Source organism: Neofelis nebulosa, chromosome 6 (genome assembly GCF_028018385.1).
Source record: "Neofelis nebulosa isolate mNeoNeb1 chromosome 6, mNeoNeb1.pri, whole genome shotgun sequence".
NCBI lineage: Eukaryota > Metazoa > Chordata > Mammalia > Carnivora > Felidae > Neofelis > Neofelis nebulosa.
This window is the reverse complement of record NC_080787.1, coordinates 118,698,918-118,721,056: the sequence shown is the minus strand read 5'-3', so window position 1 is coordinate 118,721,056 and position 22,139 is coordinate 118,698,918. Positions and strand designations below refer to the sequence as shown.

The following is a 22,139-nucleotide window of genomic DNA, read 5'->3' as shown; positions in this document are numbered from 1 at the left end:
ACAACTTTGCAGAATTCATGTTTTAGTTCTGCCAATTTTAGGTAGAGTCTTTCGGGTTTTCTATATAGAGTATCAAGTCATCTGCAAATAGTGGAAGTTTGACTTCTTCCTTGCCAATCTGGATGTTTTTTATTTCTTTTTGCTGTATGATTGCTGAGGTTAAGACTTCTAGTACTATTGTAAATAGTAATGGTGAGAGTGGACATCCTTGTCTTGTTCCTGACAAATGAAAGGCTGTAAGTTTTTCTCCATTGTGGATATCATCTCCGGGTCTTCCATAAATGGCCTTTATGATGTTGAGGTCTGTTCTATCTATTCCTACTTTGTCAAATGCTTTTTCTGAATCTGTTGAGAGGATCATAGGGTTCTTATCCTTTCTTTTATTAATGTGATGTATTACACTGATCGGTTTGCAAATACTGAACCAGCCTTGCAGCCCAGGAATAAATCCCACTTGATCATGTGAAAAATTCTTTTAATATACTGTTGGATTCAATTTGCTAATATCTTGTTGACCATTTTTGCATCCATATTCATCAGGGATATTGGCCTGTAATTCTCCTTTTACGTGGGGTCTTTGGTTTTGGAATCAAGGTAATGTTGACTTCATAGAATGAGTTTGGAAGCTTTCCTTCTGTTTCTACTTTTTGAAATAGTTTGAGAAGAATAGGTATTAATTCTGCTTTAAATGTCTGGTAAAATTCCCCTGGGAAGTCATCCGGCCCAGGACTCTTCTTTGTCAGGAGATTTTGGATTACTGATTCAATTTCTTTGCTGCTCATTGGTCTGTTCAATTTTTTATTATTTCTTCCTGTTTCCGTTTTGGTAGTTTGTGAGTTTTTAGGAATTTGTCTATTTCTTCCAAATTTCCCAGTTTGTTGACAAATAATTTATCATAGTATTCTTTTATAACTCCTTGTATTTCTGTGGTATTGGTTGTGATCTCTCCTCTTTCATTCATGATTTGATTTATTTGTGTCCTTTCTATTTTATTTTTGATAAGTCTGGCCAAGAGCTTATCAATTTTGTTAATTCTTTCAAAGAACCAGCTCTTAGTTTCATTTGTCTGTTCTACTGTTTTGTTGTTGTTGTTTCTATATCATTTATTTCTGCTCTAATCTTTATTATTTCCCCCTTTTCTTCTGGATTTAGGTTTTATTTTCTGTTCCTTTTCTAGCTCCTTTAGGTGTAAGATTAGGTTGTGTATTTGGGACCTTTTTTGCTTCTTGAGATAGGCCTGAAATGCAATATACTTCCCTCTTGGAACTGCCTTTGCTGCATTCCAAAGGGTTTGGACTGTCGTGTTTTCATTTTCATTTGTTTCCATGTATTTTTTTGTTTCTTCTTTAATTTCTTGTTAACTCATTTATTCTTTTTTCTTTTTAATTTTTAAAAAATGTTTATTTATCTTTGAGAGAGAGAGAGACAGGGGAGGGGCAGAAACGGAGGGAGACTCAGAATCTGAAGCAGACTCCAGACTCTGACCTGTCAGTGCAGAGCCCTATGTGGGTCTCAAACTCACAAACTACCCAGTCATGACCTTAACTGACTGAGCCACCTAGGCTCCCCAACCCATTCATTCTTTAGGAAGATGCTCCTTAATCTCCATGTATTTGAGGGTTTTCCAAAATTCTTCTTGTGGTTGACTTCAAGTTTCATAGTGTTGTAAATTGAAAATATGCATGATATGATCTCAATCTTTTTATACTTGTTGAGGGCTGATTTGTGACCCAGTATGTGATTGATTCTGGAGAATGTTCCATGTGCACTTAGAAAGAATGTGTATTGTGCTGCTTTAGGGTGATATGTTCTGAGTACATCTGTTAGGTCCATCTGGTCCAGTGTGTCATTCAAAGCCATCGTTTCCTTGTTGATTTTCTGCTTAGATGATCTTTGCTGTAAGTGGGGTGTTAAATCCTCTACTATTATTATATTATTATCAATGAGTTTCTTCATGTTTTTTATTAATTAATTTATATATTTGGGTTCTTCTAAGTTGGGGGCATAAATATTTACTATTATTAGATCTTAAATATTTATTTATTTTTATTTTTTAATGTTTATTTATTATTTTGAAAGACAAAAAGCACGCAAATGGGGGAAGGGCAGAAAGAGAGAGGGAGACAGAGGATCCGAAGCAGGCTCTGCACTGACAGCAGTGAGCCCGATGTAGAGCTTGAACTCACAAACCATGAGATCATGACCTGAGTCAAAGTCAGACACTCAACCAACTCAGCCACTCAGGTGCCCCTACAATTGTTAGATCTTCTTGATGGATAGGCTACTCAATATAATGCCCTTCTTCATCTCTTATTACAGTCTTTGTTTTAAAATCTAGTTTGTTTGACATAAGTATGGTTACTCTGGCTTTCTTTTGACCTCCATTAGCATGACAGATGGTTTTCCATCACCTCATTTTCAATTTGCAGGTGTTTTTAGGTCTAAAATGAGTCTCTTGTAGACAGCATATAGATGGATCTTGATTTTTTATTCATTCTGATACCCTATGTCTTTTGATTGGAGCATTTAGTCCATTTACATCACAGTGATTACTGAAAGATATGAATTTAGTGCCACTGTGTTACCTGTAGAGTTGGTGCTTCTGGTGATGCTCTCTGTTCCTTTCTAGTCTTTGTTGCTTTTGGTCTTTTGTTTCTCCACTCACAGAGTCCCCCTTAAAATTTCTTGCATGTCTGGTTTTGTGATCATGAACTCCTTTAGCCTTTGTTCCTCTGGGAAACTCTTTATCTCTCCTTGTATTCTGAATGACAGCTTTGTTGGATAAAGAATTCTTGGCTGCATATTTTTCCCATTTAGCATGTTGACTATATCCTGCCACTTCTTTCTGGCATATTCAGACTATATTCTGCCACGTTTCTGTGGACAGATCTTTTGCAAACCTAACCTGTTTTCCCTTGCAGGTTAGGGACTTTTTTTCCCTTGTTGCTTTCAGGATTCTTTCCTTGTCTATTTTGTGAATTTGACTATGATATGCCTTGGCTGTGTTTGGCTTTTGTTGAATTTAATGAGAGTTCCCTGTCCTTCTTGGATTTTAATGTCTGTGTCCTTCCCCAGATTAAGGAAGTTTTCAGCTATAATTTACTCAAATAAACCTTCTTCCCTTTTTTCTCTCTCTTCATCTTCTGGGACTCCTATGATACAAATCTTATTACATTTTAATAAGTCATTGAGTTCCCTAAATCTGTCTTTATGATCCATGACCTTTCTTTCCTTCTTCTTTTCAGCTTCATTATTTTTCATAATTTTATCTTCTATATTACTAATTTGCTTCTCTGCCTCATTCATCCTCATTTTATGGCCTCCGTTTGGGTTTGCATCTCAGTTATAGCATTTTTAATTTTGGCCTACCTAAATTTTAGTTCTTTAACCTCTGTAGAAAGGGATTCTCTGGTATCTTCTATGCTTTTTTCAAGCCCAGCTAGTATCCTTATAATCCTTGTTTTAAATTCTAGTTCAGATATCTTACTTAAGTGTATTGATTAAGTCCCTGACCATGAGTTCTATTTCCTGTTGATTTTTTGGGGTGAATTTCTTCATCTCGTCATTTTGTCCAGGAAAAAAAAAAAGAGAGAAAAACAAAACAAAACAAAAAAGAATAAAACAATAACGAGCGAAAAAACAAAACTAGATCCTGGGTGTATTTTGGTCTGCTTGTTAAAAAAAAAACCTAGATGAAAAAAATAAAGTAAAAATAAATAAAATAAATTAAAATAAACAAAAAATAAGATATATATAAACACATATAAAAATAGAAAATAATGATAAATATTTTTAAAAAGAATTGAAAAAATGAAAAAAATAATACAAAATAAAGAATAAAAGTAAACAGGAAACTAGATCCTATTTCCCCTACAGTTGAACCTTTGTAGCACTCTTTGGTAGACTGGTTTATGCCGGTCTTTTGGAAGAGGGGCCTGCGGCGCTGATTCTCAGGCTGATGTTTCAGTGGAAATCCACCTCGAGGGCACAGGGGGTCTGGACTTCGTGTAAGAGGCTCCAGTGTCCACTAGGTGGCACTGTTTTGCTCCCTGAAGGCTTTCAGTGCTGACAGGTGGGATTGATATGGTGGCGGTGACCCACTCACAGAATGGATAAGCCAGAAGCTATGTAACTGACTACCAATCTTGTGTGAAAATGGACTTGGAAGGGATAGAGAAAGGAATGAAATTTCGAGTGTAGCTTCTTACATTGTTTTGGCATTTAAAGTGTTAACAATTTAAATTATAAATAAAATAAAATAAAATGAATATAGATTAAAAATCAAAATTGAATCTTAACATAAACAAATGAACCTAGGGGTGCCTCTGTGGCTCAGTTGGTTAAACGTCCTATCTTACTCTCCGCCCAGGTCATGACCTCACAGGTTGTGAGTTCCAGCCCTTAGACTCTGCACTGACAGAGTGGAGCCTGCTTCTGTCTCCCTCTCTGCCCCTTTCCCATGCTCTCTCTCTTTCTTTTCCATAAATAAATAAATATTTTTTTTAAATGAACCTAGAAGCATATCAAAATGCTAACACCCACACATGCACACACAAACACACTCGCACACACCTCTAATGGAAGACTGGATCATTACAAGCAGGTTAATTACAATTTATATTATCTTTATTCAGCTTTTACAACAGAGATACGACCAAAGTGAAGGGATCCTAGTTTTGTGCCTGGTGTCTGTGGTGGAGTAAACCACTCCTGTCCTGAAAGATTATGGTGATGTCTGTCCTTAAATAATTCTTTGGCTACTTCTGTTTCAGTGTTAGCATAAATCTCTATCACTAAGTCATACCTTTATACAAAGCACTAACTTCAGGTAAATGAAGATATTTCAGCAGAATGAATTATATTGGATTTGACAAAAGTATGTGATTAAAAAATATTTATTAGATGCTTATTGATAGTTAACAAGAAAAATATTGGCAGTTAAACAAACTTTGAACTGACTTAATTGCCAGGTTATATTAAAATTCTGCATAAATAATAAGCAGTTAACAATTGGTAACCAAATTTTTCTAGGCTTATGTCTTTACCCAATACAAGGACCACAAACAGACATCAAGTTTCATTTGAAGAACTGTGAAACTGACATATACTCAGGAAAACGAATAACTGTGAAGGGCACTAAAAATGTTGAGACACGGCCATTCTGTGCAGAAGTTAATTTAGAACTGAAAATTAAAAGTTATTGAGTTCTTTCTTCTTTTACTGGCTTACTTACAATATATCCAGAATACATCCTCATTTACCAACAACAAGTGCAGTCAAATACATCAAATGAAGTCCTGTTGTATACACAGCAATATGATGTGTCGCGAAAGATTTATGGAAAAACAGAAATTTGAGCTGGTATCACACCTAGCTCCAATATATAGCTAAAACTCAACTGAGAACATACAAATATATTCTCCCTCCCACTTTGCATATCACCTTGTTCTTACAACAACCTATTTTTAACTGTTTCTGGAGCATGTCTTACCAAAGTTGAACAAGTTACATGGAAAAGAGAAGCTATGTTTGTAAAATAAAGCTATACGTGTAAATAAAAATAAAGTGATGAGTGTCTCCAAGGATTATTTCATGTATATATGTGTTTAATTGTGTGTTCCATTATTTCATGTATATACAGTTTCTGACTGGAATCAAGATGTCTCTGAATCAGAAAACAGACCCTTCATTGCTCGTAGAACTCATGTATAAATTCCAACTCATATACCATCTCCTCTTTAAAAATCTTCTCTTGGGGCGCCTGGGTGGCGCAGTCGGTTAAGCGTCCGACTTCAGCCAGGTCACGATCTCGCGGTCCGTGAGTTCGAGCCCCGCGTCAGGCTCTGGGCTGATGGCTCGGAGCCTGGAGCCTGTTTCTGATTCTGTGTCTCCCTCTCTCTCTGCCCCTCCCCCGTTCATGCTCTGTCTCTCTCTGTCCCAAAAATAAATTAAAAAACGTTGAAAAAAAAAATTAAAAAAAAAAATAAATAAAAATCTTCTCTTATTTGATGACTCCAGTTCTATCTGAAACCTACAGATATCACTCCCTTTTCTGAACTTCTATAACTCTTTATTCATAATTTTCTCAAAACTTTCCCCTGAAAATAAACAATATCTGATTCCTTTAAAATGTTCATTCTCCATAATATATTGCACTTAGTTGATATTCAGTAAATGTATAGTTAAAAAAATAAATGAAAAAATAAATTAATGCCCCTCTTCCAGAAGAAATAAAATGTTAAAATTTTCCAGTTCATCTGGATTCATGAAGTCAAAGCTGTTTAAAACTCCATCCTGAGCTCTTAAGATCAGTAATACCAATATTGCCTAAAAGACTAAGATAATACTATTAAATATATCATAATTGAAAAAACATTTTTCTGACCTAATAAATTATGTGTAATCCTTCTTACTCCACTGTTAGGATTCTCAGATATTAAGATGTTTCCTCCTCCTTTGCAGTCTCCCAGCATTGCATATGCACTTAGTTCTCTTCCATGTAATAAAATATAAATTATAAGAACTCATCAATGGGATATCACTTAGCTATATAAAAGAAGGGAATCTACCGTTTGTGACAACATAGAAAAACCTGGAGGACATCATACAAAGTGAAATAAACCAGACACAGGTAAGGCAAATATTGCATGATCTCACTTACATGTGAAATCTAAAAAAGTTGAACTCACATAAGCTCAGTAGGATGGTGGTTGCGAGGGACTAAAGACTGGGGGCTGTGGGGAGATACTGGTCAAAGTGCACAAACTTTCAGTTATAAGATGAATAAGTTCTGGGGATCTAATGTACAACATAGCAAGTATGGTGAATGGTACTGTATTTCATATTTGAAACTGCTAAGAGAGTAGAACTTAAGTATTCTCACAACACACACACACACACACACACACACACACATGCACACACAAAGTGGTAACTATGTGAGGTAACGGAAGGGCTATTAGCTTGACTGTAGTAATCATTTTATTATGTATATACATCTCAAAGCATCACATTATGTATCTTAAATATATACAAATTTTGTCAATTATACATCAATAAAAATTGAAAAATGAAATTGAAGGTAAAGTTCATCTGTCATAAATCAAATTACTTTCTTTTTTCAGAGATTACCTTTTTACCAAAATCCTTTGTTGAACATCTGTTGGGGAAAGACATCAAAAAGATGCCAGTTGACCCATGAGCTGGATCCTGGTCTTCAGAGGCTCCTCCCTGCCCCCCCCGCCACCTCTGTCCTTGGAATGTGGGTTCTGCTTGTCTTTCTTATCCCTATCCCTACCTATCTGAAACCTACTGGGATAGGGATGCGGTGTTGAAAACACCTACATGGTATATGTGACTAAATACAGTTAAGGCCTTTTTAGAAACTTTTAAGATTTGGCAGACAGATGCAGGATACATTCATCTTGCTGCTGTCCAAAACAAGCCTCCTATGTACGCTTCCTTTATTTAGGAAGGCTGCCATCTACCAACCTGGAGTGGTCTGCCTCTTTCTTCGGTCTTTCCCTGCCCTCCTCATATGTTTCAGGTGACATCTAGGAAGCTCCTGAGAGGGTTGTGAACCAACAACATCTCAAAGACAGGCATCTTTGTACTTTGTTCACCACGGCAGGCCAGGGCTAATACAGCACCTACAATAAAAGTTACTGCTCAATAAACGCCTTTCAACTTAGGTGTGTGGCTTAGGAATGGTTTTCTAATAAAAAAAAGTTTCTTATAAACTGATCTGTTATCAGTTCAATTCAGGATATCAAGGGATCCAACTGCTCTTCCGGGACACTGTGTCGCTTCCTACCTGAGAGTTAGGGAAGCAGAAAGTGGCAGGTTGGTTAGACTAGAGGTGATGGCTGGAGCTGTTGGAGAAGATTTTTTTCCTCGTTGGTGCTTCGTTTGTGTCTTTCTCAGTGTCTAGAAAGTGCTCTGGCTCAGATGCTCTTTATTTCTACTCCCTCACATGGTACAGTGGTTTCTACTCCAGAGTCATGGCTTTACCACCTCTACTCAGCATCCCTTTTTCATATGGGACTGAGAAAGTTGGTGATTTGGGTCCCTGTATCCAAGAGAGCTTTGAAAAGTTCAATCTCTCCCTGCCTTTGGAGTTCTTCAGCATATGTAGGGCCCTCCAGTCTATTAGGGATAGGGAGACTTTGGCCTCACCTCTAATCCTTGGAGCAGCTGAGTTCAGGGCAAAGAGGAAGCCTGCGATTGGTGGCATGCAAAGAATGTGTCTCCAAACCAGTAAGAAGACATATTACCCTCAAGGTGGAGCAGAATAACACACGTATAGTTTTCAGCTCACTTAAAGCGCTCCATCAGCTTTTTGAGCTACTTAGCCTGTTTCCTTATCTGGAAAGAAAGTGTAACCAAAAGAAAAACAACAGCAATAACAACAGACTTAGCACACAGCTCTGTGCAAACAGAAGTGCAGCAGAGTTTCTACATTTTGGGTTACCTTTGGCCAGTGAACGGTAAGAGCAAATGCTTAATTCCATCCCTCAAGGCCAGGGGCTTTTTCATAGGAGTGTTCCTCCTTAGTCCCAAGAAAACATTAAGCACCCACACCCTTAGTGGAAGCAAACTGATAGTCTCTCCTTGTATTTACTTTCCTCCTTTCTTTTTTTTTTCCTCCCTCTTTTTCTTTTACTCTGTAACCACAAAGCAACTGACTGCACACAAGTTTTTGGCTCAGATCCTGGTAACATGGAATTTGGGTTGATATGTCTGACATACAAGTCTGGACTTGCACTTGAACTAAAATTTCAAAGAAATCTGGTAAAGTCCCAAATATCACTAAAATGTCTTACAAATTCTATCTAAAATTGTTTACTTAACTGTTTATTTATGTGGCTGAAATCCCACTAACTAGAGATAAAATTGGATAAATAGCCCTTCTTTAAAATTGAAATAACTCTAGAGGCGCTTAGGTGGCTCAATCAATTGAGCAGCTGACTTGATTTCGTCTCAGGTTATGATCCCAGAGTCATGGGATAGAGCTCTGCATTGGGCTCCACAGTGAGCACGGAGCCTGTTTAAGATTCTTTTTCTCTTTTGCCCCTCTCCCCCACCCACACACTCTCTCTAAAAAATAAAAAATTAAAAAAAAATCAAGTAACTCTGGGAAAGACATACAATTTATTATTATAATTAATATGAGAGACAGAAGATAGAGACAAAAATAAATTTAGGATGAAACCCAGTCTTACTAAAAATTCTAGAGACTGATACATAATCAACAGTTTTTGAGATGATTAACAAGGGAGGTAGCCTACTATCTTTGGTAAGGCATTTGTTTACCTCCACCTTCTCATTACCAAGAAAGGCAGTGGAAGGTGTTGATTAGATGAGGTGCAGAAAAACAACGTAGCTTCCTCCTCCATTTCCCAACAAAGGTCCTGTCATAATCTCAATCTCTGGGCTAAACACCATGGCTTTCGGTCTTTCCTGGCCCTATCTAATCATTGGTTGTATTTTTGCTTCTTTAGCAAGAGCATCCGATATCGCAGATGTATATCCCCCTCTGTGGAAAGAGAGTCCTGGTCAGTTCAGTGACTATAAGATAGAAAATGGAAAGTATGTCATTAACTTCTGGCATTATCCTGAGAGATTGGGGACGTATAAAATCCTACTGAACAAGACAGCCAAATATTTTGCAAAATTTTCACCAGAAAATGAACAAAATATTTTATGGGGATTGCCTGTACATCATGGATGGCAATATCAGACAGGTAAGAATGTCTCTTTTTCATTACAATGACTACATTACAATGACCTTTGATTTAAGTGTGAATTAATTAGGAAGTAGTACCTTGTACATTTAGCACCATCTTTGTGAAAATTGATTTTTTTCTCTTTCCTTTCTATTCCTTTTCCAGCCATTTGCGTTCTTGCCCAATCTCTATCAACTATTTATGGAGTGTCCCCTACATGCATGGTTTTTGCTAGCCAGAAATGTCCAAAAGAATTGTGTACAATGATGAAATGTTTCTATTTGCACTGTTCTCTATGAAAGCAGCAGCTCTTATATTCTTATATGAAGCTACTAAGCACTTGAAATGGCTAATGCTTCTGAAGAACTGAATTCTTGATTTTGTTTAATGTTAATTAATTTAACTTGAAGAGCTACAAGTGGCTAGTGATTACCACACTCACCGAAGCACAGCATATTAGGCTTAGTTCAGTCAATATCAATAAATATTAATTGATGGGCTACTGGGACCAAGCCTAGTTCTAAGCACTGAAGAGTACATCCAACAACAAAACAGCTAAGGTGATATGCATTAACTACACATGGGTGTACAAGATTAATTTGCATTATCTATAGTTCTAAATATGATTAGACTATAGTCATAGAGATTGGAGTGACAAAAGAGAAAAAACAAAACTTCTGTAGGAAAACCTGAAAATAACATCTCTACTGAGGAATAAACATAGATATTTGTTTTGGAACAAAAATATCATAAGCCCCAAGCCATCTTGTTCAATGGGAAGAGACCCTCACTATCAACTTCTAGAAAACACTATTGGAAGAAAGGAATCAGTGAGAAGATGGGTGGCATTATAGAAAAGACAGAGAAAGAGACTGCAACGTCTGATCTGTGATGACATTCCAAGCTCGCTGGGAGAATCTCCTGACATCCAGTATAATTCCCATTCTTGGGCTGCTCTTGGCATGGAAAAGAAGAATATATGAACTCCTGAGACATGGTTCTGGAGAAGCAAAAACATAAGATCTTCCGTAAACAATAATCGACTCCCCCAAGGGGTGCACACACTTACCCCTACAAAAATTTTCAGCTCTGGGCCCAGTAATGAACAAACAGTAAAGTAAAATATTGGATAAGTTATTTTCAAAATATCATTTTCATTCATGAATACAATACATGGGATTCTACTGTTTTTTAAGGGCTGATTTATGTATTTAATTGAGTTGAATTCTATGATACGACTAGAGAAAACCAAAACAGAATTACACATTATGAAATAACCCATAAAAATATTTCACCCACAGTATGCTAAGTCTCAAAGACATGATAAGGACTGTAAGTACAAGAGTAGCTCAGGACAGACAGTGACAACCATGGGCTGAGAATATCATGGGAAGAAATGAGGACCAAAGAGCTTGATGGAGGCATTTCGAGAATATAACTGCTGGTATACTAATTACAAAGATGACATTGATAGCAGGTTTTACTGGAAGAAGACTACCACATAGGCAGAAGAACTGGGATGTGAAAGAGCAGTGGGTGGTTTATTTGAGAAGATGAACCAAGGTTAGTGAAAGAGATGTCTTTAAGTCAGACTGGGGAATTTTAATTGGGCTCTTAAGCAATATGGATTAGTTTAGTAACAAGAGCCTAATGCTTTCACAATACTTGAATACGTTAAATATTTGCTTCTAGATTGCTTAGCACGTGTTTTTTTTAAATATAGTTTTATTAATATGTAATAAACATAGAATAAACAGCATATGTAAAACGTATTTTTTGGTAAGTTTGGTATAGGTATATAGCTTTGAGCCCATCACCACAGATAATGACCATATGTATCATTCCAAAAATGTTCTTTTCCCTTTTGTATTCTCATCTTCAGGAACTTCTCTTTACCCAGTCTCTCCCAGCCTTCCCCATTCCTCCAACTACTCATCCCCCCACTCCCAAACTTCACCAGTAACCACTGATGTGCTTTCCATCATTACAGATTAGATAGCATTATCTAGAATTTTCATATAGACAGTTGGGTGCTCTTTTTTTGGTCTGGTTTATTTCAATTGTCATGATTATTTTGAAATTCATCTGTCTATTTCATATGTCAGCATTCATTCATTTTTATTGGTTAGCTGAAATTTTAATCAGAATAATGTTTGAATTGGGGAGAGAACACTGGAAGTCTGAGGGAGGATAAAGAAGTGACGAAGCGTCACTTAAATGAAAAAAAGGAAGACTGGCACATATACGAGAAATTGACAGTAGATATCATTGCCTTCCCTTGAAGGAGTTACAACATGGTTAAGAAGGAGAGTTAGAAATGATCCAACCATAGAACAAGAAAGAGTTGAATTGTAAGATGTTAGATAAAAGTGCATGTCGTGAGCTGGAATCATCTGGGAATAGAGTAAGATTTGAAGTGAATCTTGAAAAAAGGGTACAATGTTGATGGGCTTTTAAAATAGTAATCCAGGGACAAAGAACTAGAAAGAACAAAAGGGCAAGAATTAGTGGAATTAGTTTTGTATACATGAGAAAAATAGAGAAAGAGGAAAATGTTGAGAGTATGGGAGATACATAATGTATGCTACAGAAATAAATCTAGTTGGAAAATACAGTTTGCTATATTTTCCAAAATTTTGAATTTGAATAGTAATAAATACAACATAAATTTTGTTCTGGAAGAAGTGGGTATGATGGAAAACAATGTTTGGTCAAGGTTATGGAGGATGAGGTATTTCTTGCCATGGAAAGGCAAGAAAAAAATTTCTTCAGAAGATAAAACATCTGGAAGCAGGCACAGCTTGGCTGTAAAGAAAGAGAAAGTACTGAAGATATCCAGAAGAGTCCTGAAACCCCTCTGACAAAGAACAGAAGATTCACGAGGCAATCTTCCTTGACAATCAAGATTAGGGGTTCAGTCTCAGGTATGCTCTCAGGTGTCTCAGTTGGAAGTGACTTGGAATCACCAATAAAGCAGTTCTGTGGAGATTTGGCAAAAATGGAGCTGGAGCACAGTTTCGTATATAGAGTAGACGACACAGAAGTCAGCAACATAAGGAAATCCTCAGATTAGCTTCATGGGCAACCATCCTCTGAGACTGAGTGGTCTTAAAAGGACAGAGAGTCTTGGAAGCAGATTTAAAATAACTCCCAACTGAGACAAAACCTAAGAACCAGGAGAGGTATGTTTCACATACTTGAATATTATTCTAGTTCAAAAGAAGATTAACAATTTTGGGAAATTTCCATGAATGAGCACAACCACTCAAACCTTTCCTTTTGCCCATTGAAAGTTCATCTGGTCAAGAAGAACTAGAGAAAAGAGAAAGTTAGCAGGAGTAAAGAGAATAAGCCAGTGTGAAAATGGTTGAAACAGGGACAGAGACGGGCATTGAGTCAGAGACAGCTTCAGGGATATGCAAGTATATGCAGAAGGTAAAAAATATCAAGTGTGAAAAAAACCAGAAAGGCATGTTTTGAAAGTCGGAGGTAAGAGAGGATGACAAAAAGATAAAAATAGAATAATTGCTAATATTTATGGAAGCACATATTCTCTGAGCTGGGCACTTTTTTAAAGTTTATTTATTTTGAGGGAGAGCACAGCAAGTCAGAGGCAGAGGGAGAAAGAGAGAGAGGGAATCCCAAGCAGGCTCTGCACTGTCAGTACAGAGCCTGACCCGGGGCTTGAACTCATGACTGTGAGATCACAATCTGAGCCGAAATCTAGAGTCAGACGTTCAACAGACTGATCCACCCAAATGCCCCTGAACTGAGCACTTTTTAAGTCCTTCACTTAAAAACCCCAGACTTCTAGGAGGTAATTATTGTTATTCTAATATATACACGAGAAAATTGAGGCTTGCAGAAGTTACTTACCCAGGTCAAATAGTAAGCAATGAAAAAGGATTTGGTTTTCAGCAAATGAGTCCAGATCTTGCTTACTATACAGGAATATTCACTGCCTAATATCAAAGACGCAGAGTAGTTAGCAAAGGGAAAAAACACAGACTACGGAAGTTAAAAAAACATAAGGCCTGTGAGAGAAAGTAGATCATTGTAAGGATGTTAAGGAAAAGGAAAAAATATGTATGGGAGATAGGAAGCAGAAAGTCATGAAGTGAAGGAAAGACAATGTGACAGGAAAGCTGACACAATTCTTTATTCCTGTAAACATGGTGTGTCTAGTTAGCGTTTGTCTCTACAGCTAGGAAGGGGTCCTGGTAAAACCAACTCTGGATTTTGTCTCGTTTAGGCAGATTAGCCGATCCCACGGAAAGTACGGACTGTGGCCATAAGTCTGGGGATCATCTGTGCATCTCTGTGGACAGTTGGTGGGCTGGTGAGTTCAGTGTGACCGTCAAACCTCAAATAGACGACCTTTCCATAAAAAATCAGTTCAACTTAAGATCCCAGTCAGAGAAGCAAAACCAAGCCCAGAATCACTGCTTTTATAAAACGAAACAAAACAAAGTCTGTTTGGCTCAAATGTGGATGTCTTCAAATGGGTTTTGAGATAGATATATTTTTAATTTACTGCTTAATTTATTTAATTATAAAAATATCAGGGAGACCAGAAACCTTAAAGTTTGATTGAAACATATAAGGCGGGAGCAAAATTTGTGTTATATTATAAAATAAAAACTTGTTAACAAGCGAAATATCTAGATAAATATTATTGTATTTTCAAGCTATGTCAGATTTTCAGCTTTAGAATAAAAACTTAGAAAAGTATAGAATTCTGTTACTAATTTTTAAATTTTTCACTTACTGTACCTTGGAATTTAATTAGTATTTTAAATTCCAGTGCAATTATCATCCATGATTTAAAATAACAAATGTATGGGGCACCTGGGTGGCTCAGTCAGTTAAGCTTCCGACTTCAGCTCAGGTCATGATCTCACCGTTTGTGAGTTCGAGCCCCACATCGAGCTCTGTGCTGACAACTCAGAAACCGGAGCCTGCTTCAGATTCTGTGTCTCCCTCTCTCTCTGCTCCTCCCCCACTCTGTGTGTGTGTGTGTGTGTGTGTGTGTAAAATAAAATAATAAAATAAAATAATAAATGTACAACATAAATTTATTTTGCTTTATGAGAGCAGGGTTTTTAAGAGAAGCATATTCAAGTTGTATATAACACTAAGGAAAATGTCTCTTTTTTTGATGTTTACTTATTTATTTTGAGAGAGAGAGAGAGAGAGAGAGAGAGAGAGAGAGAATGAGCAGGGGAGGGGCAGAGAAAGAGAGAGAGATAATCCAAAGCAGGTTCCCTGCTATCAGCACAGAGTCCTATGTGGGGCCTGAACTCATGAACTGTGAGATCATGACCTGAGCCAAAATCAAGAGTTGGATGCTTAACTCACTGAGTCACCCAGGTGTCCCAACATTAAGGGAAATTTCTGATAATATTCCCAAAGTTCCCAAAATTACTGCTTAAGTTTTACCACATTTCTAGATCTGTGGGTGTACTTTTATGAGAGACTTCTTTACTTCAAAAACAACTTCTTTTATATATTAACAATATTAATAAATGTTTGTTTATACAGATCTTAATTATTATCTCTCTGCAATGCCCTTCCTTGCTGCGGTTGATTCTGGTATAATGGGGATACCATCAGACAAAGTCACCTTTCTGCCACCGCCCAAGGATCAGATGAATTTTTGTTACAATGTTTCTAGCTGTCATTCATCCTTTCCAGAAGCAATGAAAAAGTGGAATGAATTTTACCAGGTTTTGTGTGTGTGTTTGTGGGCGTGTGTGTGCGCTTTAATTAATACTTTTCAAGGCTAGCCAGATAATTTTTGAATAGCACTTCATGTAGATTTTTTATGCATTGCACAATGCAGTCCTAAGGAATAAAGTTTCTAATGTGAAAATATTATGGTGACAGCAATATTAGTATGAGTGGATTGCTGCATGACATCATACCTCAATAGCATCCTCACTGCCAATAAGGTATCAAGACTGCCCTATCTACTCTTCTCATACTAAAGTTATATACACACAGGTGAACCCAGAGAAATTATGGCTTAACAGTGCATGAAGTGTCCTAGCTCATCATAATTTCAGGACAACTGAGCAATAACTGATATACAAATGCAATTGTGGGACAGGTTGTGGTGAATTTGATCAGCTTATTTCAACTCTCTTGATAAGCAAATCACATATGACTTGATTAAAATGAGCATTTGACACTCAGAAGCAAATATTGATGTCCAAAGCAAAGTGTCATGGGTGAAAGAGTAAATGACTAAAGATTGGGTTTCCCTTTAGAGAACTTCTTCATTATATTGCATAAGATTAGCTTTGACACTTTGTGGACAGTTTGTTGCATGGCAAGAAAAAAACAAATGTACAAAATACTAAAGATCTGGTTCCGAGCAGTGTAAAATCCTGAACGTTTCTGAAACACATGGTTTATTCTTTTCGTATGATTTCAGTATCACTAGTAATTAAAATAACTGATATTGAGCTCTTCAGGAAGTGTTAAGCATTAAATCTTTCTTTCATACCTTAACTCTTAGAAAAAAATGTTCTCCCCTTATTTAGAATGTTGAAAAATTATATTTGTAAATAGAACTGATTTTCAAGAAGAGAGATTGTTATAATTGCCCACATATCAATAACTTGTTTTTTTTCCTGGATAGCATGTAAAGTCACATTCTAGTAGCTTTGATGACCTGTTGGAGTACTTATGGGCTGCACATGTCTCATCTTTGGAGATTGCTCGTAAAAACTTTCACAATAGGTAAGAGTGGATCTAGAGTTATTTTGTTTCAATATGGTAATAATCTTTCCATCTTACACTGTCTTTTTCACTGAAGTCTTTGAAGAGCACTCTTTTCATCTTAAGGTAAGTTATTAGGAGATGCAGAGTTCAGAAACGGGTAGATTTTTAGGCATTTAAGTGAGTTGAGTCATCAGTATAGGAGGGTTATGCAGGTGAGACAGCTGTCATTTGTCATTAGAGAAATGTTTATGCCGGGAGTCCATTCCTTGTTGACTGACTTTTAGAAATGAAGAGATGTCACTTATTGGATACTTGCAAAACCTGTTCACTGAAGGGAGTGTTTGTTGATGGATTGAAGTCAGTCTAAAAATGGTTTGGTGTCTACTTGTTACTATGTCTACAGATCATTTGTCTTTTTCAGGACCGACAGACATTTCTGGGAGCCCACAACTATTAATAGAACTGAGAGCATACCCAGGCAAGAACTGAGAGAACCCTAATATCTTGCCTCTGGCTACCTTGAGGCCCTGACCAAATAGGAAGTAAAGCCTTAGCATTGAAGATATACCCCAACACATGCACAGGGCTCCTCAGCAAAGAGTGGAAGATTTATTGGTTCAAGGAACTTAAGGGAACCTTTAATTAATCATTAGCTGACCATGATGCTTATGAGCAGGGACCTCAGTGATGACTCACTACAAAGAACACAGAATGAACAACAGAATCTGTCCATGCAAAACAGTAAACAACAATGACAAGAAAACCAAACAACAAAAAACCCTGGTGAGGGTGGGAATCTGATTTTTAGAGTGTCTACTTTATAGTGTGTGAACTGTCCAGTGTTTAAAAAAAAAAGAGACAGATGTGCAAACAATCAGGAAATGTATTGCATGCATGCCCCTCTCCCCTTACACAGAGATAATCAGTCAATAGGAATTGTTCCTCTGGGGTCTCAGAGGACAAAATGTACAAATTGCCAGTTATACAAGTTCATGGGGATGTAATAATATACAGCATAGTCATTATAGTTAATATGTTGCTTATTTGAAAGTTGCTAAGGAGTGGATCTTAATAGTTTTCACCACAAGAAAAAAAATTTGTAACTTTGCATGGTAACAAATGTTAACTAGGCTTCCTGTGGTGATCATTTCACAATATACACATATATCAAGTCATTACATTGTATACCTGAAAAACAGAAAGAAAAGTTGGCTTTCTAGGATCATCAGGAAAAAAAAAAATATCTGCTACTTCATTTTTAGTGGTTACCTGAAATGAACATTGTGTTAAGAGATGTCTAAATTCAGCAGCAATTTTGCTAATTTTCTTTTATTTTTATCTTTATATTTTAAAATAATGAGACTTGGTCACATATCAGAATTTATGTAAGTAATGTAAATGCTTCACGAAAAGGGAAACACGTGATTAAAAGCACATATGTTCTGAGATGGTAATATTCAAATTAAAAATTTTAATAACATCTTTTCAAGTGTTCAAGTGTAGGAGCTAACATCAACATCAAGTTTCTTTACTCCATATTCTAAAAAGCTCAAAAATGTCATTTTGAACACGTTATCTGTTTTGAAAATTGAGTTGGCAAAATTCTGGGTAGACTAACTGTAAATGTATACTTTCCCCCACTTCTCTGTTAGATTAAAATACTATTCTAAACAAGAAGCTGATTTTGAAAGAAGCTGGGCTTTATTTGTGGATTATTTAGCTCCACCACTCTTTCCTACAACCTTAATTAGAACATATGAATTCCAGAAGGAGCTGCCAAAACGCATGCTTATGAATGAAGATAGAGCCCCCTTCATCCATGACTTTAGTGGCTTTCAGAACACAGTCCTGTTTGCTCTAAGTGTTCTCCACAAAGTACATAAGTACACAGGTAAGAGACACAGAGACCTTTTTATTTGTAAGTTCTATACATTGTGTTGATTTCATAGGTAATGAAAGATGATCGAATCATAAATTACTACAACAGACTGTTTAAAGAAGGAAATGTTGACTTTTTAAGATATGTTTCAAAGTTTTAACAATAATCCTTGTGGGTTTGTGAGTGGCTTCATTTAGTGAGTACATATTACTTAACTTACTTATTTAGTAAGGCCCTTAGTTATTTAACACCTCTTCTCCTCTGGGGCCTTTCAACAAAGCAGATCAATATCACCACATGTTACTTTGGCAAGGAGATAATGGAAATCCCTATTTCTTTCTTGGACAAATTTTGCTATTTAATTTTATTTTGTTTTTAAACAAAAAAGATAATAAACATAATAATGACACTCGCTATAACTAAAAAAACCCTGAAATAAATTGTGTTATATGGACTTTCCCCATCCGATACTATGATTATAGACATCAAGGAAAAAATTTGACCCCCCTCCCAAATTCTGGTTTTGAAAGAGGTATATTTCTCCAAAATTTCAAAATCTTAGGTTTACTAAGTAGAAAACACAAATGAAATTACATAATTTGTAAATGTGAAAATTACTATGTCATTCAGTTTCCCAAATACTATTTATCCTTGTTCTACTGAGGGGAAAAAAATGTGTGTGTGCATGTGCATGTGTTTAATTCATATTCCCTAAAGAAGAATTCAGAAATAAGATATGATTCGAAATAAAAATGAATGCATTGTATTTTAAAAGTAAAACTTGTTTATGTATTACCAAGGGTAACATTGCTGTTTTAATAAATAAACCTTCAGATTGTAATGGCAAAACTCAAAGGATTCTATTTCTGTCTCACATGATGAATTGAGATACTCAATTGGTAAGAGGCTTTCTTCCATGGTAATTAAGAGATCTAGGATGTTTCCAACTTTGGCTCCATCAACATTCACTGCTTCATCACTGTATCCTCCCTATAAAGTAATTCAAAGGAATTAAGGGCTTAAGAGGGCTCGTCTTTGAAAAGCCTACTAGAAGTGACAAACTTAACTATATCTCACATACCTTTGGTAAGAATAGTCATACAGCTCAACTAGATGAGGGGTAGGAGGGACTTGGGAAAATTAACTCTTGTCTGAACCCCACTGTTAGGAGAATCATAAAAATGTATTGATTACCACACTGTCAGATATGGAAAGTACAATCTAGTCTTAGATGATATGAACAAACTCTATTGGCCTAGTATACAGAGGGACTGAATAGATAGACTTGATTACATTTAAAGATTGTATACAACAGATGTTTAGATTTTTGTAAGTTCCAGTTGTATTAAAATTAGCTTGGATTTGTTAAGAAATTTTGAATTTACTCTATAGGCTACAATAAAAAGAAAAAAAAAAGACAAATTAGAATGTAGTTAAACTAGCTATCATGTTTCCTGTATACTAATTGCATGCATCCACTCATACTCAGAATTCAAAAATTGTGCTTAAAGCCTTGGCAGATATTTTTAACTAATTTGAGTTATAGAAAAAAAATAGGATACCATTACTAAATACTTTTCTTCATTTCTTAATAATATCTCATTTTTATGGCTATAATTTCTTTTATACTTATTTTAAAAATATATTCAATATATGCCTCTTATTAAAAATTAAAACACTACAGAAAGTTATTAATTACACATAAAACTTACCTTCTATCCATCCTCTTTCCTTAATTCCTTACCTTAATTCCTTGTCTGATATATATTTTTTAACTTTTGGTCCTATTCCTACAAAAAATATTTGTATGAACTAGTGACTATAAATAAATAAATAAATAAATAAATAAATAAATAAATAAAAATAATAGATGAAACTGGAGAGTGTTATGCTAAGTGAAATAAGTCATACAGAGAAAGACAGATACCATACATTTTCACTCTTATGTGGATCCTGAGAAATTTAACAGAAGATCATGGGGGGAGGGGAAGGAAAAAAAAAAAAAGATTAGAGAGGGAGGGAGCCAAAACATAAGAGACTCTTAAAAACTGAGGACAAACTGAGGGTTGATGAGGGGTGGGGGAGGGTGGGTGATGGGTATTAGGGAGGGCACCTGTTGGGATGAGCACTGGGTGTTGTATGGAAACCAATTTGACAATAAATTTCATATATTGAAAAAATAAATAAATTCCAGTTAGTTAACATACAGTGTTGTATTAGTGTCATGTGTAAAATGTAGTGATTCAATACCTCCATGCAACACCTGGTGCTCATTATGACAGGTGCACTCCTTAGTCCTCATCACCTATTTCACCCATTCCCTCACCCACCTCCCCTTTGGTAAACCATCAGTTTGTTCTCTATAGTTAAGAGTCTGTTTCTTCATAAGAGACTCCTAAAAACTGAGAATGAACTGAGGGTTGATGGGGGGTGGGTGATGGGTATTGAGGAGGGCACCTGTTGGGATGAGCACTGGGTGTTGTATGGAAACCAATTTGACAATAAATTTCATATTTAAAAAATAAATAAATAAAAATAAAATATAAATAAATAAATAAATAAATAAAATAAGTCAATAATTTGACTAAAAACTGTGCTGTTTGCTTAAAAGAGGTTATACATATGGCACAGTTCTGTCCTATTAATTTCTCACTAGCCATATACACTTGAGAAATTAACAAGTCAGCAAATATTGACACATTATTCTGTAAGTAATATATAACTTTTCATTGAATGGATTTATATGCTTTTTAGTTTTAGGTAATGTAAAAGCAACATTGAGTGTGTACTATTATTAGCTTAACTTGTTGGGATGGTGACAGATTAAATTACTAGAAATGAATTCATGGATCAGGTATTGCCAAGTGGCAATTAAAAAGTATAGTATAGATTACATTCTTGTCAAAACAAAAACAGAAACAACACAAATTGTTTTTTTAGAGTTCATGTTTCTGCATAGGCACTGAAAATGAGTATTAGCAAACTTACTAATTTTCAAGAGTCTGATTTTTTATGGATTTTCATTTCTTTAATCGTTGCTGTATCCACTGTTCTCTTTAGTTACTTATGTGTCTTAGATGTATGAATATGAGTGAGGGCATAACATAATTTTAAAAAGCAAAATATTGTTTTATTTAAAAAATGCATATGAACACATGCTACTTTCATACTAATTGAATTTTGTTTTAGATAAATTCAACATTTGGGATTAAAATTAAATTTTACCTAAAACTCCTAAATATCTTTACTATTTTCTAGGTACATTATCTTTTGTTTTATGGAAAACTTTAATGAAGTCAACAGTTGCAAGGAAACTGTTTCTAGAGATTTTGGAATTCATCCTTCATTCTTTCAATTAAATGCTTCTGGAAATGTGTATAAAATAAAAATCCACGATGATAATTTCTCGAGGAACAGTATTCTCAAGATTAGTCCTTGCATGTTTGCATAATTTTGTCATTGTCTATATCTTAAAGTTTGAGTTAATATATTGCCATTAATTTGCTTAATTTAAATTAGTATCAATAATGAAAATGTTTACTTTTTAATGTAGATTCAGTTGAATAACTGACAAATGCTGATAAATTAATAAAGTTCATAAAACCTGATTAGAATTTTGGATTTTATTCAATCCAAATTAATTTTATGTATTTGGAGGAATATATTTTTATGATCAATAGTCAAGATGCAGAAGATTTACAATAAAATTTGGATGATGACTATGGATTTTTAAAACATTTAAAAATGAACTATTAGTTTAGGATGTATCATTTGATCCATCGTGTCTTTGGAGTTCTCTGAAAGTTAGA

The 22,139-nt window shown here is 35.6% G+C and overlaps 1 protein-coding gene across 1 annotated transcript; it reads left to right on the top strand.

Annotated features, from left to right (window-relative positions):
- The first annotated feature begins 9,412 nt into the window (after positions 1 to 9,412).
- LOC131514823 (protein LEG1 homolog) lies at positions 9,413 to 21,938 on the top strand. The gene is made up of 6 exons (XM_058735202.1): positions 9,413 to 9,743; positions 13,978 to 14,064; positions 15,267 to 15,451; positions 16,369 to 16,469; positions 18,104 to 18,342; positions 21,589 to 21,938. The coding sequence occupies exons 1-6, from the start codon at positions 9,443 to 9,445 to the stop codon at positions 21,687 to 21,689; spliced, it is 1,014 nt and encodes a 337-aa protein (XP_058591185.1). The 5' UTR covers positions 9,413 to 9,442; the 3' UTR covers positions 21,690 to 21,938.
- Positions 21,939 to 22,139: the final 201 nt, after the last annotated feature.

What these genes read in the sequence shown, in the direction of transcription:
- LOC131514823 (XM_058735202.1), top strand. Translation starts at nt 9,443, where the DNA reads ATGGCTTTCGGTCTTTCCTGGCCCTATCTAATCATTGGTTGTATTTTT. An exon ending in TGGATGGCAATATCAGACAG is followed by an intron (nt 9,744 to 13,977) that starts GTAAGAATGTCT and finishes TGTCTCGTTTAG; the next exon opens with GCAGATTAGCCGATCCCACG. An exon ending in CAAAGTACATAAGTACACAG is followed by an intron (nt 18,343 to 21,588) that starts GTAAGAGACACA and finishes ACTATTTTCTAG; the next exon opens with GTACATTATCTTTTGTTTTA.